Below are 18,071 nucleotides of genomic sequence, written 5' to 3' on the forward strand. Positions count from 1 at the left end.
ACAGCTCCCTATACAAACCCCATTGATAAGATCCCTGTTGCTGACCAGAACTCATAACCCTGATTGCCATAACATGGAAAATATGTATTGGTAGAAAATAGCACTGAAATGTTGTGGGCTTTCATAATCTGCAATTCATAGATTTATCCCTGAAATGAACTACTTGGACAAGAGGATAATAACATTCAGCATTTGTTAGGACAGCTAAAAGTAGCTCTGTGTTCCCACAGAAGACAGGGAAAAGAAAGATGGGAAAGAATTTTACTAGGACATGATGCAGAATGAAAATACTCTTCCCAGAGTTTCATAATAATCTTTCTGCAGTAAAAAAGCTTTAACTTGCACCATCAACATTCACCATAAGAGAAAGGTGTGAGAAATAGAAGTGTAAGAAATAGAGGTGTAAGAAATTAGGCCAAGCCTGGAACAGGACTTCCATCTTGTCTCTAAGATCCATCTTCAATGTATTTCCCAAGTTCTCACTACTGTAGACAAATGAAGGGAATAAGAGGAATGTTTTTCTCAGCTTTTTATATTGATCAAGAACACAAAGCAAAAATACAACTAAGGCAAAACTTTATTTTTTTGGTAGAAAGAAAAATGAAACAGTCATATAATTAAGCAGTATTTTCTAGGGTTCTTCTGCTGGAGGACCTTCACCAAGCCTCATTAAACTGATAGTCTTACTCAGTGCACCTGGTTTTCAAGTAAAGCAAAAATAGCAAATGAGATTACAAGTAGCTATGCTGAATATTTATTCTGATCATGGCACCTCAATATCTGTGACAAGGGCACAACAGCCACCGTTGCTTTTACTCACCCACTTCTTTAAATCATACTGATCACACCAAACCTTTTTCCAGTTGCTGCCCCATATATTTTTTCACATTGTACAATCCCAAATAAAAGTAATGTATTTTTGTCAGTTCCACAATTTGGCTCTTGGTGCCGGTACCGAATTCAGAAATTTCTATCCTAACCCAAATAATGCTTAATTATTAATCCACATTTGAAGGTCAGTACAACATACATACATACATATTTTCACACAACACTTGCCTCTGGCAAATGCAGTATTACAGTATTAATTTTACTTGCACTTAGGTAAAAGCAGAATTTTATTTGCCTGCAAAGCAAGATATTTTGAACAGTATTTGTAAACTACACATACACAGGGCTCCTTCTGTAGTGTCACACTAGCTATACGTATACACAATTGAAGCAGTAAAATACTCTTTAGCTTGCTCTTTGTACAGGACACTTGGTTCATACCCCAATAGTCAGTTATCTGAAAAACAATCCAAACTAAACAAAACTGCATAATAGTGCTTTAATATTCATTTCTTAAAATTCAACACAGCCCCACAGTACTGTTAGGCTGTTACCAGTCTCTTTCAAAGACATACAGTATAAACAAAAAATTCTATCCTTAAGCAGCATCTGAGAAAACAACTTAATGCAGCTGCCACTTAGTGGCAGCAACCATTTAGGCATTTTTGGTATTGATACATCTCTTTATCATATAATTTGTGCATTTATCAACAAAAATGTAGGCCCCAATCCAGCAAATACTTGCAGGTGTGCAAATGCTTTTCTTCCATGTGGAATATTTCAAGTTAACACTCATCAGATGAGTAAAGTAAAGAACTTGCATAAATCTTTAAAGGAGGGAATTTTTAGTGCTGAAAACTTAACTGTTTCATTTCACAGGACTAAGATCCAATTCTAGACTTAAGAGAACACAGGAAAACTCTTATAAAGAACAGATATGTTACTTTGATAAATGCTTTCAAAGCTAACAAGAGCCTCTAGAAATGTGTGTGCCTTTCCAGTGATCACTTTAATCCTACTTGGAGTATGGGTGCAGTCATATTGCCCCAGCTCCTGGCTACTGCATGAGGAATCAATAAAGTGCTTGCCACAAATCCTGCAATCGTGGAATAAAATCAAATTTAAGTACCTTCAGAATGTTTTCAGATTTATAAATTATGAATTAAGGGCTGGTGTCAGATCCCCAGCATGTTTCCCTGAATTGCTAACTAATACTATGCTCTTCATGTGAAGACAAATTAGAATTCTGCTAGGACTGGGTATATTTCACCTCTGTCCCAGCAAAGTCCTCCTCTGCCTCCAGGGAAAAAAGCTTACCTGGATTTAGTGTCCATGTAAACATTCATGCTTGACCAAAAAGTGATGCTCATGCAATTTCACAAGCACCTGAATTCCAAGGAAGAGTTTGCTTTGTTTAATCAAGCATGGAGAACCAGTATTGTTTACAGTATATCTGCTCTGAATTGTGTTCATAATTTGTTCCCAGAGGCACCATAATCTTGAGAGGTCTTGCTTGCCCTTTGACATTTCCTCTGATTTGTTTTGTTCCTCTGGAATAAAATATCTTTGATATTAGCTTTGACATAAATTCTACTGATTTTGTGGCAACTTCTCATTAACATACTTCTAAACATTTAAATTACTAAAATCTTCTCTTCAGATAGATACATATATATATATTAAATTTACTTTGCTAGCTTTCAGATAACTAATCTATGAGAACTGTCTTAGACTGTATGCTCTCTGTAGAGAACTTCTGTATGCTTCTCATACAGAAACAAATAATAGTTTGAAGTATTTTGCCATATGTTAGGATGATTTATTTTTTAAAGGCTTCGGTGTTGCTTCTATTTCTCTTCCAGTCGGCTACAGGATAATAGCAACAGCAAACACATTGACAACGCAGTTCATGGTGCGGTTTTCCCATCTCACTGTGCAGGTTCCTGGAAGAGATTATTACAAAATTAAAATAGAATTCCATTGTCTTTACTACATCACTTTACTGAAGTGTAAATTATGCCAGATTAGTATGAATATTTAAGGTGTAATTTAAGGGATATAGTAGTATATAGCCTGACTATAAAAAACTAAAATCCTCAAAACATTAACTTGTACATTGCTTGCTACCTAATGTGAGCCTTGTAAGCTTAAGACAGTTAACAGGAAAACACCATTCCAATATCTTTCTTCAAAAGCTGGACTTGCAAAAATTCTTGAAATTCCCATACTGAAATTTGCGTGACAATCAGACAAGAAATCAGAAAAGGGACTGGATCAAATATATGCCAATGTATTTACTTTCTGTTGTTCTTCCTTTTCTGTTGTATCAATGCTTTACAAGCAAAAGAAACATGAAGATTAAACTGTGTTTACTTAATTTTATATTATGATATCTTCTTAAGCTTGGTTGACTTTTTGAGGGTCTCTGTTTTAAACTTAAACCTTGTCACCCTCTTCTAAAAAGACCTATCTGCATCTGTGACAGACAGATTTAATAACAAATTAAATACAAAATTAAATAAAATAATAAATTATTTTAATATTGCTTCCCTGTGATATTCTCAACCTGGTAAAAAATTTCTCTTTAGAACTAATTTTGAAGCAATACAATGCAACCAAAGCCTGACAGTTACACAGATGAAACACATACTGTAAGTCAAACTATTTCTATTTTTCACTAAGGTCTTTCCTCCTCCAAAACAGCTGTCCCCTCACAGCAGGCAGATATGTTTAGGGTTATCCATGTGTATTTACTGTGAGCAATGTTTTCTGCCCCTTTAGCTGAGAGGATTAAATGTTTTGACTCTTGTTTCAGAATGAAAGGCTCTTCTATTCCTGCTTCTCATAACTCACAAAGCAACTGCTCTTAATGCCAGCACTGACTGGTAACATTTTTGCTGGGATTGTAAACAAGCACCTCATCCTCAAAATTACTGCTTCCACAGCTATTCCCAAAAATGTTCAACCCAGCTACTATAACTGAGCAAGAAATAGTATTTCTCTTTTACAAAATTTTCTGTTTGGATGGGAAAACTTACCATCAGTTGTGGTATCCCAGAAGCATGAGCTTGCTGTGTGGAGACCAGCTCCACTCCTCTGCATCACTGCACAGGTAACTGCAAGACACAGTCATAAGACCAGGGAATTAAAGCAGAAGAGGTGAATCATTCAGCATTTACAAACTTGAGACTGTATTACATTTTCAAAGGGCTGGCAGGTCGCATTCAGCTAAGACAAAACTATTTTTGACAACCCCTTTGGCCCCTGTATTTTCCTCAAGAACCTGTTATTCATTTTGTGATTATTTTTACTCATATGAAGACAACGGCTTCAACAAAACACTGGCTAATAGGATTATGGTTTTTATCTTTTAAACTACTTAGATATGGCTTATACCCCTCAGAATGGGATTGCAGCTGCTGTCCTCACAGGTACAGCAGAAGTCACACTTGAGGAGAGCTGTTTCCCATCTCTGAAACCACACTCCATTAACGTGCAGCTTTTCTAGACTGACCTCCAATGGTCATAAAACTGCTGACAACCTGAGTCCAAGACTCAAAACAAAACAGAGTGCAAACACTTGCTATTACATCAACATTCCACAAAAGGACCAAAACACGTTAAACTTTCTTATTTACTCTTTTCCTTCCACAGGTATACACATAAATATAATGGGACATGACTCTTCATACAGGACTAAAGTCTTCCAGATGTTTCTATTTAGAGGAGGATTAATCTGATTGAAAATTTTATTAAAGACAGCAATTTTTTCCTAAACTGATACTAAAAGATGGATATAATTGTCATGGGGTTGCTTAACAATCAGGAAACACCACATAACATGTAATCTTCTGTGTCAAGTGTTGGCACCATGCTCAGCCCGGGTAAAACTGCCACAGCTTTACCACAGGTGCTACTAAAAATCTGTGTAACAGAAGAGTTCAGGTACCTGCTCTGTTTTGTTTATAGCATTCCCCTGAACCTTTCAGCAATTATTTATTGTGACTGCCTGTGCTACAAGTACAGTTGCTTGCACTTACCAATGTACTTATAGGTTTTCCCAAGTTTCACCAGATGGGTCAGCGACTGTTCTACTATAGCAGCAGTCCATTGGTTGACTTTGTTGTGATTATAATCTGCCTTGCCTAAAACATTTTCTATGCACTACAACAGAGGGAAAAAATAGTTACAGTAAACACATTTCAAAATGTAGAATTATAAAATGTTTTGCATAACCTGAAGGATTTTTTTCTGACAGTTAGGTCACTTTAAATCACTCCAGCTCATTGGGTATCAGCTGCTGCATGGAAAGTAAAATAACCCTTCTTGGAAATTCATTTTTAGTACATATTTACCACAATATTATAGGTATAAAAATGAGGCCCTGACTAAACATTTCTTGCAGAAAAGGCCTTTGCCATATACTTTGGATACCAAGTGAATGGATCTATTTACCAGTAAAAATCCTAACACATCCCACAGTTCCTAATGACTGCCAGCTCCAGTTTGGCTTTCAGAAGCTACTGTAATGAGATGGCACTACTCAAATCAGTAGCATCAGCTTGGGCTGGCCAACCTTTCAAAGCATGTAAGCAAGATTTCAAAACCTTCAGAGACAGAGAGACGACAGTGAAATGCACATCCCTGCTTAAAAGATGGGGAAGATACTCAAGGGTCATATCTTGCAGCATAAAAAACATCTGAACTGCTTGAAAATTGGATGTTCTCCCACAGCTACAGATTGGCCAACACTTGCTTAAACTTAAAATGATTGAACAAAAATCCTTCTCTCAAACTGTAACTCTGCATTCTCTGCTCCTTAGAAATTCAGAAGTATGTGATGATGGATACTTCTTAAAGTTGAGGAATTTTCTAAGAAACACACATCTGGAAAACATCAGGGAAATAAAACTGTGTTCTCTGATTCAGAAAGATGTATCTCATGTGCTAATCCCCCACTAACAGGCTGGGTAAGAGACCTGTGTCCCAGATTTTGAAAAGCCCTGTTAATTCTGACCATGCTGTGCAAAGCTGGCCAAAGGAGTCAGTGGAAACAAACAGACAAAAAACACAACAGAAGACAGAAGAGGGACAAGAGCCCTCAGGGGTTTTGGTCCTTCCAGAGATGTACCCAGTGCTGGAGCTCCTTGGCCCTGGTTAAGCTTCCAATGAGAGGCAGAAACGCTTGGCTTTACTCCCAGTGTCTGGAGACTGTGTCACACCGTATTTGGCTTTACAAGGCAGGGGCAGTTACATAAAGGGCTGAATTGTTGTTTATCCAACATCCAAGAGCTTGCTGTTGTGTACTGGAGCAGCTTCAAAAAGTGCAGGTGAGAAAGGACCTGCAGAGCCCCTCTAGAAACCCCTGTCTCAAAATACTATTTCCCTGCAAAACCTGGGAGCATCTGTGAGCCACATGCTTCTCATTAATCACTTCCTAGTTAGTAGGTATTTAATTTTGACTATCAGGCTACTCACTTTCATTCTGTTCTTTCTCTGTAAAAAATGTATTTTAAAAGCTAGAAGGAGCTCATAGAGTACAACCTCCCACACATGCCAAGGCTAACTTCCAAGTCAGATAACATTGCTCAAGGCCTTGTCCAGTCAAGTTTTAAAAATCTCTAAGGACAGAGACTCCACAAGCTGTCCCTGTAACCTCTCCAGTGATTTTTCTAACTGGATAAAGGGGAAAAAATAAATGGGAGTGAATTTCCCCTGCAGCTTGTGACTGCCACCCTGACTCTTACCACTGTAATGCAAATCTGGTTTCTCCTCTTTAGGTAGTTGAAGACAGCAATTAGATGGAGCTTAAAGCAGCTCTAAGTTAAACTCTGTCTTTAGATAAACACTAATTCTATATAATTTTATATTTATCTGGGATGGTCAAGGAAAATAACTGCTTTCACTACTGTGCAAGGTATGGTAAAGAGTTTCTTTGAAATACAGTTGTTAGCTAAAACCTACCTCCTTAACTATGTTGTGGGCCTCATCAGCATTGAAGATCATCTGCAACAGAAGTGAATTATTATTATTTCTGTCAAAAAAGTAAACAAATTATAGTTTTACTCTAAGGAACATCTAATGATTAGGCCTCATGTCTAGTTATTTGCATTGTAGTCTGTTAGTATAATTTTAAAGTCTTACTTTTTCCCTCAGCTCCATACATTTGTTATTTAGCATTGCTTTTCTAGTGATGTTTGAGTGGGGCCAAAAAGCTTAGAACTCAGTGAACTTTTGAAACAGGTTCACTCTACATTTTCTGTAAAGATTAAATTCCACCATGTCTAGGCTTGTCACAGGAGCATTCACCAGGAAAAATTAAACAACAAATCTTTTCTTCTGGGTCTTAATCTGGGTTTTTGCTGGAGTCACTAACTTACTCGCTAACCCACAGGTTACATCTTGCTTCCCAAGAGCAACACACGGTTTTGCAAACCTTGTATCCGAAAGAGTGGTTTGCACAATCAATATCTTAGCCAAATACCTTTCTCAAGCACAGAAAAAGCTTGCAGGTTTTAATTTCTCCTATTTTCTACTCCTTCCTGCTCACGGGCGCTTGGCTTGGCTCACAAAGGCAGCAGGGCACATTACCTTGTGCCGCCCGCCTCTTCACAGCCATGAACTCCAAACACTCGGGCAGGGGCAGAAACCTCAGGGTTACTAATGTTTAAGTTTCTTGGAGTTTTGGTTGATTTTAGATGAAAGCCGGTGGCCAAAGCCCTAACGCGGGGCGCGGGGAGGGATCGGTTCCTCCGCTCCAACCGTCGGGACAGCCCGGGCACTGACCGGGCCCGGCACTTCTCGGGGTTTTCCCATGGAAATGGGGCTTCCCAGGAAAAATGGCTGCGGTCTGACAGCCCCAAGGGCAGCACCCCGTGCCTTCCCGCAGGGAACATCCGTCCATCCGTCCCGCAGCCCCGGGCAGGCCGGTGGCCCTGCGGCCCCTGTGTTCCCGGCCCCGGCCCCTCCGGGCAGCGCGGCCCCTGCGGCTCCGGCCCCTCCGGCGCGGTGGGGTCGGACGGCCCCTGACACGGCCCCAGGCACAGCGCCGGGCGAGGCGGCGACCCTACCTCATCGTTGTGGGGGTGAAAGTCCTCCATGGCCCCGGCGCGGGCGGCGGCGGTTCCGGCAGCGACAGCAGCGGCGAGTCCTGCGCGGCTCCGCCTCCGCCGGGCGGGCAGGGCCGGGCCGGGCCGGGCGGGGCTCCCGCGGGGGCCGGGCCCGCTCGCGCCCGGGGCCGCGCCCGCCCTGCCCGACCGGGAAGGGAAAGAGCGGAGAGGTCTCCAGCAGGGGACAGCAGGGACAGGGACGTGTTGGAGCAGCCCAGAGGCGGCCACCAAGCTGATCAGAGGGATGGAGGAAAGGATGAGAGAATTGGGGTTGTTCAGCCTGGAGAAGAGAAGGCTTTGGGGTAACCCAATTGCCGCCTTCCAGTGCTTGAGGGAAGCGTAAAGGAAAGATGGGGCAAAACTGTTTGCAGAGCAAGGAGGAATGACTTCAAACTGGGAGTGTAGGTTTAGATTAGGTAGTAGGGAAAAATTCTTTCCTGTAGGGCTGGTGAGGCACTGGGACAGGTTGCCCAGAGAAGCTGGGCCGGCCATCCAGGCCAGGCTGGACGGGGCTCTGAACAGCCTGGGCCATCGGAAGGCGTCCCTGCCCATGGCAGGGGGTTGGAACAAGGTGGTGTTTGTGTCTCTTCCAACCCAAACCATTGTGTGATTCTGTGTCTCTAGCCGGGCACAAGGAAGGCCGGGCAGCTGTCCCTGCGGCTCTGGGCATTGCCGGGCAGGCCCAGGCCCCGCCAGGCTCTGTGTGAGCACAGTCCCTCCGGAGAGCAGAGAACTTTGTTTTGTTGTCACTGTTGGAAACTCCTTTGCTGGGCATGCAAAGCTCCCCCGAGAGCGGCTTCCCCAGAGAAGCCCTCACACTCCTCTGCCTTCTTGTATTCCCCTTTTCCCTCCCCTTGGAATGAATTACCCGACACAAAGTTATCATTAGTTACCAATAATGTTGCCACCAAAGTTACAAAACAAGGCTAATTTAATTTCAGGTTCCTTAAATTCATCTTCACCATAGAGAATTGATCCTGGGTTTTATTTCACTCAGCACACACATGTACTCACAGATATATAAATACATCATATCTTTGCTGTCTCTCTGGAGTTGCCTGGGAAACAGGACAGGCACATCATGCAAAACTGCATAGTTTTCAAAGGGTGGGGGTTTTGTTGTTGTTTCAGTGTGGGTTTTTTAAATGATTACTATTATTTTTACTTGGGGGGGATCTGGGAATCTTATTCCCCTCCTGTGATTTCTCCTGCATTATCTCCTGTACTTCCAAACCAGATTAAACACGGCAGAGAAGACCAAGGCTTCTAGTTTCAGTATCATGTTTGGACATATAGACACCTACTTTACAAAAGGGTTTCTCGTTCAGTCTTTATTGTACTTTAATTGGAAAGATTGTGTTTGAAAAACATGAAAGTACAGAGAGAAGAAAAACGAAGCATTTTTTATTGCCATGCTCTTGACACAGCTTTCCTGTTTAGTATTGGCTAATGGCCATGGAAGGAGAAAACTGAAGGTGAAGACTAAACCTCTTCAAAAGCAGATTTTTATGGGCAAGTGCAGAGGGATGTGCTCATAGGAAAACACATGAAAGAAAATCTCCTGCAGTATAAAGGTTCCTTTTTTTCTTTTGTGACCTCTGCAGTACTTTTGTGAGCTAAGCTAGGGATGAAATTGCATGCTGGTTTCTAACGAAACAAAAGCTAGTGGAAGCATTTGTTGTTTATGCATTGTCATCCTGTGACAAAGCTAACAGTACTTAAATAACTTATCCTTATATCCTGTGGATTTTTTTATCCTTTGTATCCTTCAGAGATCTCACATCTTTATATCTGTATCTTTAGATGCAGTATAGTATCAAACTAAAGAAATTCCTAGGCTGTTCTCCAGTTATGTTTAGAAATATTCAAAGAAATATTTAAAAAATAATATTAGCAATAATTATGTCACTGAATTACATGGAAAGTTAAAAGGGTTCCTGAATGACTGATGAATGTGTGTATGTAGGTTTGTAGTGTTTGTAGGTTCTAATGCAAAAAAATTACTTATCCTTCCTCTCCAGCTACACTTTGTAGATAGGAGGAAGGCAAGAGGTCCAAGGAAATGCTGAGTCCATCAGGTTCAGCTCAACATCCAGAGAGCCACTAGAAAAATAACAAAATGACAGAACAATATTAACCCAGAAAGTGTTTACAAATAAACACTCAGCATCACCCATGAGCATCCAACACAGATGTGTCAAGAGTATATGTCAAATAATCTGATTTTATTCTTTGGTAGGACAGCTGGTTTAATGGATGAGGAGGAAATGCAGAATAGGTGTGTTATTTTGTGTTAAATTTGTCCTTTTATGCTCTCCCACATAAGAATGTGTAATCTGGGGAAAAACTAACCAATCCTTCCTAATGAAGGTTTATAAAAGCAGGAGGAATAAATGCAAGAAGATGGGTGGGGTTTTGCTCTAAGGGCTAATTAGTATTAGTCACAATAACTTGAATAATGGAATAAAAAGAGTGCTTATAAAAGTTTGTTATTGACAGCATGTTGAAAGAAGTTGCAAGCACACTGAATGACAGGATCAAAACTAAAAATACTGAATAGGTTGGAGAAAACAACAACAAGAGATTTCATAAAAACCAGGACATCAAATGCACAACTACAACGTGGGGCCTAATTACCTAGGCAGCAGTGCTGCAGAGAAAAATATGTAATTACAGCACATAGAAACCCAAGTAGGATGTTATAAATAACTAAATAAATTGAAGGATACCATGAAGGGCACAGAAAGCGGTCATTTTGTTCTGCTTAGTGTTTATCAGGCATTGAATGTAACTCTTGGCCCAGTGTGGTGGTGGGACAGACAGAAGAGTAATTCTTCCTGAAGGCAGCACCGAAAAGAAGCTTAGAAAATGTGATTTGTGGAGGAACTGCATTTATTTTATCTCCCTTGCCCAGACATCTTTATAGATGTCTCTGACTGCATAGTGATTTACTGGAAAAGGTGATTTACAAGCCAGTGTGTGATGAAAGGTAGGACCAAAAATAATGCCTTTAATTAGAACTCAGGGAGATTTATGTCAAATATTAAGGAAAAAAATCAACGGATAATAATAATAAAGCACTGAAGCAGACCTGCTTTTGAAATCACCTCCTCTGGATCAATAACATATTGTTAACATCTGCCAAGCATCTAGGTGGCCTTTAGAGAGGAGGAAGTATTAAATGATTCTTGAGCTAAATTTAGACTCAGATTTATTCAACTTTCACAACTATTGAGAGGTTCTTTTCCGTTCTTTCCTAATAAATTCACTAATTTTTATCTAAATTCAATAACCTAAATCACCATTGTTTTTCCCTTTTCCCCTTTTTTTTCCTTTTTTCTTCCTTAGAATGACTAATGCTCTTAGTGATTTCACAAGAGCAATACAAAATTTTAAAAAGGAGCTAGCACACTTCTTTTCAGAGGAGATACTTGATAACATTGCTTAATTCTTTATTACACTGCTGCAAATTGCAAACCAGAAAATGTAAATGGGTTGGCAGTATAATCACTTCTGAGAACTGTGATAGGAAATGGGAAAAGTGCTGAAAGTGGTGGCTCAGAACTGCAACCTTAAACGTGAAAGAACTGTAGGCTTTCATCTTTCAAATGCAGAATGGGAGCTTTTAACAAGAAAGAGAACAAACAGTGAGGTTGAAATTACTTGTTGATTAGAAAGCAAATATTTGAAGAGGATTTGTTGCTCAGGAGAGGTGGCAGTCTGTGCAGGCTGTGCAGATCCTACGCTGCCTGAGCACAGCCAGGAAAAATTGTGAATACTAAAGCAGCTAAAATCATCTGCCTCCTGTCTCCATTTATTCTTCATACTGTAGCAAACATTTAAACCTCCACATCCACGTTAAACTGTGGAATACAGTAGAATTCTGTTTAATTTTTCTAACTTATTTCCTGAGCTACAGGTGGCTGGATGCTAGAGGAAGAATCACAGTGTGCTGCTCTTGTTCTCGCTCTCTTCCTACACACTCGCTGCTTGCTACCACAGGGGGTGGAACAGGGGATCAGATGGACTCTTGGGATAAATCTATGTGGCACCTCTTTTGCTGGCCAGATCAGGGATGCTGGACCCCAGCAGAAGTTTTAATTATTTGCTTTTCTGAGTTTGGGGTTTGTTTGTTTTTTTGATTTTTTGTCTGAGAATTGTTTTAATGCTAGCGTAGTGACTTGCTGGAAGTTCTTCAGGGAGCTGAACGGCCACTAAACAATGGTTTTAAAAAATTCTTGGTTCTAACACAGCAAGAAGCATTATTGCTACATGACATGACAACTCAAACAGAAACCTCTGAGCTGGAGGGTGAAAAGAGCACAGCCTCCTTTACTTCTTAAGCTTTGAAACTTGCTTTAGCAGGATGAGGATGGAGCAGTCTTATCCTTGTGTCCAGGAAACTACAAACATAGTGGGATGTACAATATGTACAAACACTTGGGATTAAAACTTATCAACATTGTAAATTTCTATTTCATGACATTTCAGGTGTTAGAGCTTCAGCAGGAATTGTTTCAGCAGAAATTTGAATGACATGCTGTTTATGGGAAATGCTCACCTGCTCACCAGAGGCAAGATATTTGTTGTGGCTTTCATGACAGGATAAAACAAGCCATGATAAGAACAGCTTGCGCCCTTTCACACTGCATGAACACACTGGAGCTAGAGCCAGCTACCATCAACAAGTGAATATGGCAATGAAGAAAAAAAAAGGGTTTGATGAAGGTAGGACAAGGCACTTACAAGATGTAGAAAGAAATTGTCAAAATAACTGATTGCTGCTGCACATGGCAGTGATAAACCAGTGTAATGAACTACCTCAGGAGAAGCTGTTACTTGTCTGTAAGGATGCTTTCAGGATTTTTATGTTCATATAAACTTCCAGAAATTAAAGCTAGGGAGAATAAAGAAAAAGGAAAGGATATGAAGAAGACCTGTCCTGGGAACCAGATGTTCATTATTTACCTTGGCACCAAACAGAAGAAAATTTAGTGACGTATCTACTTAATCTTTCTAGTTTTTAAATACAGATGTTAGCCTCAAATAAAGAGATAGAGAGTCTTAGACTTGTTGGTATTGTCAGAGGTGGTCCTTGAATCACAGAATGTCTAGGTTGGAAGAGACCTTCAAGATCATTGAGTCCAAACCATGCCCTGACATCTCAACTAGACCATGGCACCAAGTGAGAGCAGTTCTCTCTGTTGCCTTTAGGAGACAGGCAAACTCTTGCCGACAGAGAGGACAACAGGTTTATGGCTTAACACAGGGATCTGATTTCCCACTTTGTTCCCTTCTGTGCTGGCACAGAGGTCCCAGATAATGGCACAAACCTCCCCTACTGAGTTTACATGGCAATGTGCAGGCAGGGGCTGGGGGCTGCAGGAGTGGACTCTGTGGGAAGACACCAGGAACTGCCTCCACATCAGGCACAGCTGGTTCCAGCTTCCTTGAAAATGAATCCAGCACTGCCCAAGGCTGGGCCCATCAGCCAAGCTGCTGCCTCAGCCCAGCACAGCAGCAGATCACAGCTCCCTCTGCACATCCCAGCTGAAAGCTGCACTTTTCTCCAAGCTGCTGGCTGTCAGCATCACTTTATTCAGTGATACTCAGCAATTAGAGACACAAAAAGGCAGCAGGGTGGCAGGTACTACTTGAAAGCCTTTCATTATCAAATTTCTTAGAGCAGGAGAGGAAGATGCATTGTTTATGATTTGTTCCACTTCAGTAGTTTTCCTCATTATGTGATGAAAACAGAACAGGAGCAGCAGGAACAGCTCAGGAGTAGAATGCCTTCACATATCACAGGATTAGGAATTCTCCATCCTACAGCTTGTGTTTCTTTCTGAAACTCACATCTTTGTTCCAGTAAGATAAAGAAATGAGAATATATCTAACCAAGGCAAGGGACACTGTATTTTGGATATTTTTATATCTATGATAAAGTATTATAGTGTATTAACATTTTTTTGACCAATTATAGCTGTGACTTGGAATTCAGAAATTCAATACATAATTGTGTGTGTGAGTGGAAAAGACTTTATTTCCCAAGCAGGTAAAATGAGTGCTATAGAATATATTTTACCTTTCCAAAGCCATTAGCAAAGCAATGTGCAAAACATTTTGGTAGCAATTCCTAGTGATCAAAATTTAAAAATAAATGCTGTAAAACAATGAAATTCCATTAATTTATACACTTTTTTTTTTACTAGAAATTGACTGATTTCAACTGAGAATTACTCCAGATCTATTTGTTAAAAATGTTCTGAATTACTTACTCCTACAAATCAAAATTCACCACAGATGGTTCAGTAAAAACGTGTGATCTCTATATTGAAATCTCAATTTATTTGATTTACTTAAATACAAGGGTAACCTTCCAAGTCAGAGAACCAGAAATAAGTCTTATTGAGGATATTCATATGATCATGAAGGCTCAGAAATTTGAAGAAAATTACCTTTGGTGACCTTATTGTGCAGGCATCAAAATGTACCAAGACTGCCTACTCACGTTTGTAACTCTTCATTTGCTTCTGGTAAATAATATTAGATAATATGTTAAAATACATGGAATATGGTGTTGTTTTAAATGTTATTCAAACAGTCATCATAATTCTGTTGTAAGATTTTAAATTTTGAGAGCTTGTGCCCAAATACTCCCACAACATGTGTGTTTGAAGATGACAGATTTCACGATTTATAAACATTTAATTGAAAATAAGAAGTGTTTAAAAAAGGTTTTGTTTAAAAACATCCAGCCTGTGAAATTTGCCACAGTGTGCTGTGCAAATAAACATCTTAATCTCATTCTTAATATTAGTCTTTTATAATTTAGAAATGCTTCAGTATCAGCATTAAAAGCAGGCACGCTGCTATCCCTTTCTGGAATGCAAGACCTTAATTACATGAAAGTTAAATAAAACACATGGGTCTTTACCATGACCAGGGCACTTATCTTTTACACTGTTTTTTACTTTACTGAGGTGAAAATAACCATCACAGGAGTGGGGTGCACTCCTGACATTTTCTTGTTACAGATGGTACAAAATACCATACCATTAGCTGTTGGATTAAAAACTGGCAAGAATGTTACATGGATGCACTTACATTTTGGCAATTTTATTTCTTTCTTGTGGTTTGGGAAAAGCCCCAAACATACATTATTTTTAGAGTGGAGTAAACACCACAAGAAGCTGAGCTGATATAAAGACTCAGTGCCAGCAGACAGAGCGGTCCAGTCCCTACTCCCTGCCTTGTGCTGCTCAGGAGGAAAGTGGAGAAATTAGGAGTGAGTTTAAGCCTGGGTGAAAGGGATCATTGAGAGGAAGATGTTTTTAAGATCTGGTTTTATTTCTCATTACTGTAATCTGATTTGGTTGGAAATCAATTAACTTCCCCAATTAGAGCCTGTTTTGCCTGTGACAGTAATTGGTGAGTGTTCTAACACTGTCCTCATCCCCATGAGCCTTTCTCTGTATTTTCTCTCCCTGTCCAGCTGAGGAAGGGAGTGGCAGAGGGACTTTCATGGGTACCCCTACAAGTGTTCAAGGCAGCCCATTTGGGCTGTGTTTATCACTTAAACCATGTTCAAGAAGCACTTGATTCAAGATCATAGAATCACAGAAATACAGAATGGTTTTGGTTGGGAAGGGACTTTGAAGACCATCCAATTCCCAACTCCCTGTTGGGGACAGAGAGGCTTTCATCTGGACCAGGTTGCTCAGAGCCCCTTCTAAGATTACAGCTTTTCTCTTAGCAATAATCACCTCATAAGAGTACTGCTGTGAACAAATGCATTTAGCAAAACGTCATGCAAATGAAATAAAAAACAAATTAGAAACTTTTTCCATGCCATTGAGCTTTCTAAATGGTGAGGAATTATTTTATAAAATAAATGGAAGCACTTTTTGCTGTTCAGATGTTAGTTTGTCACCCTAGTAATTTTTCCAAACCCTGTTTTAAATGCAGAACATAGCTTCTCTGTTCTAAGCAGTGTTTCTTGTCAAGGACAAGTTGAACCAATTTGTTTGAGCTAAAATGTCCTTTCAGTTTCTGACCAGAATGAGAAGCATTGATGAATAAAGCCTGTCTTAAATGTTTGCTGCTGGTGTTAACAAGCACCTTTGCTTGCAGCAGGATAATTCCATAGAAAGACAAATTTGAGCATAAAGAGTTGGTATACCATTCAATAAAATGAATACAATATAATAAAATTTAATTCAGTAAAACCCTGTAATTTTATAGACTCATTTTCTGGTTGGTTTATTCAAAAATGTTGCAGTGAGTCAGGATGATGTAAAGATATTGGTGAAATACCTTGGCTTTAGAATAGTTCAGTGGCAGCAAACAGAGGAAAAGGAAGAGTTTTACCTGAATCCCCAGAAATTTTTGCAATCCATATATTATTTACAGGCTCTAGGGGTCTGTGTCTGCATTTTCAGCAAAGTAATTGTAGTCATCTTGCAGAGTTTTAGGGAGGTTTTATTAGAAGAAATGCCATAACTCTTCACAGGTCCAGCAAAAATATTGAGGTTAAATGCTAAAAAAATAGTTAGGGAGCTAGAAGAAGACTGTTTCTCTTCATTTTCTATTGTGTGGAATTTTAGGGTGTTCTGGTTTTTTTTTCTCCTCTGCATCTTCTAAAAAGTCCTAAATCTTGTCAACTGACAATTAGTTAGAAGACAACTAACATTTAAGTGTCTTGAACTATATTCTTGATATAGTTATATAGTTGATATAGAACCTTACACATTTTATATATAGGAAATCAACTGGTATTATTAAATATTTCTGAAGTTTTTAGAGGCCATTAAAATTATTTGCAATAAAAAATTTGTAAAAAACACATTTTACTGATTAACTTTCTAATTAGTAGCAATTAGCTACAATTGTAGCTAGCTATTTTGAAGTAAAATAGTAATTCTGAAAAAGTACATTTAGGATGAAATTATATGTTTAGGTCCCAATCTGTGCTTTGCAGGTGCATCATAAGTGTTCGAGTTCTCTCAATTGTTTTTTCAGTGTTGCCTGGAGAAATATTTTCCAACATAGAACACCAGGTACCTGGATATTAACTGAACCCTTCTTTATGCAGCACTTCATTCTATAGCACGAATCACTTTGCACAGTTGTTTCTTGTGCAAAAAATGGCATAGGTGACACCAAAATAATTGTCTAAATAAATAATACACACAGTAATGGGATTTGTAAGAGCATTCCCTTAGCTTGCATGAGTCCCTTCTAGGCAGTAATTCAAATACTGCCTTCATAGAGCACAGTGAGGCACTAATTAGTGGCTCCTTTTTCTTTTCAATGTACTAAAGAAAAGCAGGAGAAAGTAAATAGTTTCCTCATTTTATGATGCGAGAAAGGGAAGTACAAATGTGTTGCTGCATTTGATATTTCTCTGAGTCTGCTTTTAACTTCTCCTTTAAAAGGAACAGGAGACACTGTAATTACACTGAAAAGCTTTTTGTAAATACCTGCTTTTCTAAATCCTTTCAATGACTGAAACAGAAATGGCCTTGTCTCAGAAGAGCTAATATCACCAGTTCTCCCTTTTCCATTTCTAAGTCTGTGACATGTAATTTTCATTCTGTTGGTGTAGTAACTAACATTAAGGAAAACCTTTGCAAAATGTCCTCTTGTACAAGAGGCTTCGTTCTCCTGTATAACATTTCCTGTATCTTGGTTTTGACAATACTTGTTTAGTGTGGAGAGGAAGAAAAGGCTGAGGTGACAGTGAATAACTGGAATGAAGCTTGAAAAATGCCATTTTTCTCTCAAAAAGAAGCTTGGCTTTGCAATAAGAAAACCTCTTCATGTCACATAAGTAAAAACAGTGAGTCAAGTAAGCTGAGGGTAAGAACCTCTGACTTGCAGCCCAGTGCCATTGTTACAAAGACAAAACCCAAGTCCTAAGAAAAGCAGGTGGGTCTGGATCACCTGGTTGTACTGATCACATGAAGATTCATGGTGTACACTGAAAAAAGATTGTTGGGCCTAGGTCAAATTCCAACAAACCCTGTATGTCACACTCACCAAGCAGGAATTGTGAAGGAACAGTCTCAAATGAAATTAAATGTAGTTTTAAGTAAAATTAACTCAGCAGGCATAATAACATTGATTAAA

At 39.4% G+C, this 18,071-nt stretch overlaps 1 protein-coding gene across 1 annotated transcript; it reads right to left on the minus strand.

The window, feature by feature from the left end:
- Nucleotides 1–559: 559 nt before the first annotated feature.
- DYNLT3 (dynein light chain Tctex-type 3) lies at nt 560–7,997 on the minus strand. The gene is made up of 5 exons (XM_033052993.1): nt 7,902–7,997; nt 6,796–6,837; nt 4,872–4,995; nt 3,870–3,947; nt 560–2,774 (listed from the first exon to the last, which is right to left on the minus strand). Exons 1-5 carry the CDS (start codon nt 7,929–7,931, stop codon nt 2,698–2,700), a joined length of 351 nt encoding a protein of 116 aa, XP_032908884.1. The 5' UTR covers nt 7,932–7,997; the 3' UTR covers nt 560–2,697.
- Between the last annotated feature and the right edge of the window lie 10,074 nt (nt 7,998–18,071).

The sequence above is a fragment of the Catharus ustulatus genome, chromosome 2, assembly GCF_009819885.2.
Source record: "Catharus ustulatus isolate bCatUst1 chromosome 2, bCatUst1.pri.v2, whole genome shotgun sequence".
NCBI lineage: Eukaryota > Metazoa > Chordata > Aves > Passeriformes > Turdidae > Catharus > Catharus ustulatus.

Excerpts from the sequence above, each read along its gene's own strand:
- DYNLT3 (XM_033052993.1), bottom strand. The coding sequence starts at position 7,931 with ATGGAGGACTTTCACCCCCACAACGATGAG. Across the intron at positions 4,996-6,795 it reads CCCACAACATAGTTAAGGAG|TGCATAGAAAATGTTTTAGG; the intron begins GTAGGTTTTAGC and ends CCTCTGTTGTAG. Across the intron at positions 3,948-4,871 it reads GAAAACCTATAAGTACATTG|TTACCTGTGCAGTGATGCAG; the intron begins GTAAGTGCAAGC and ends TGTGTCTTGCAG.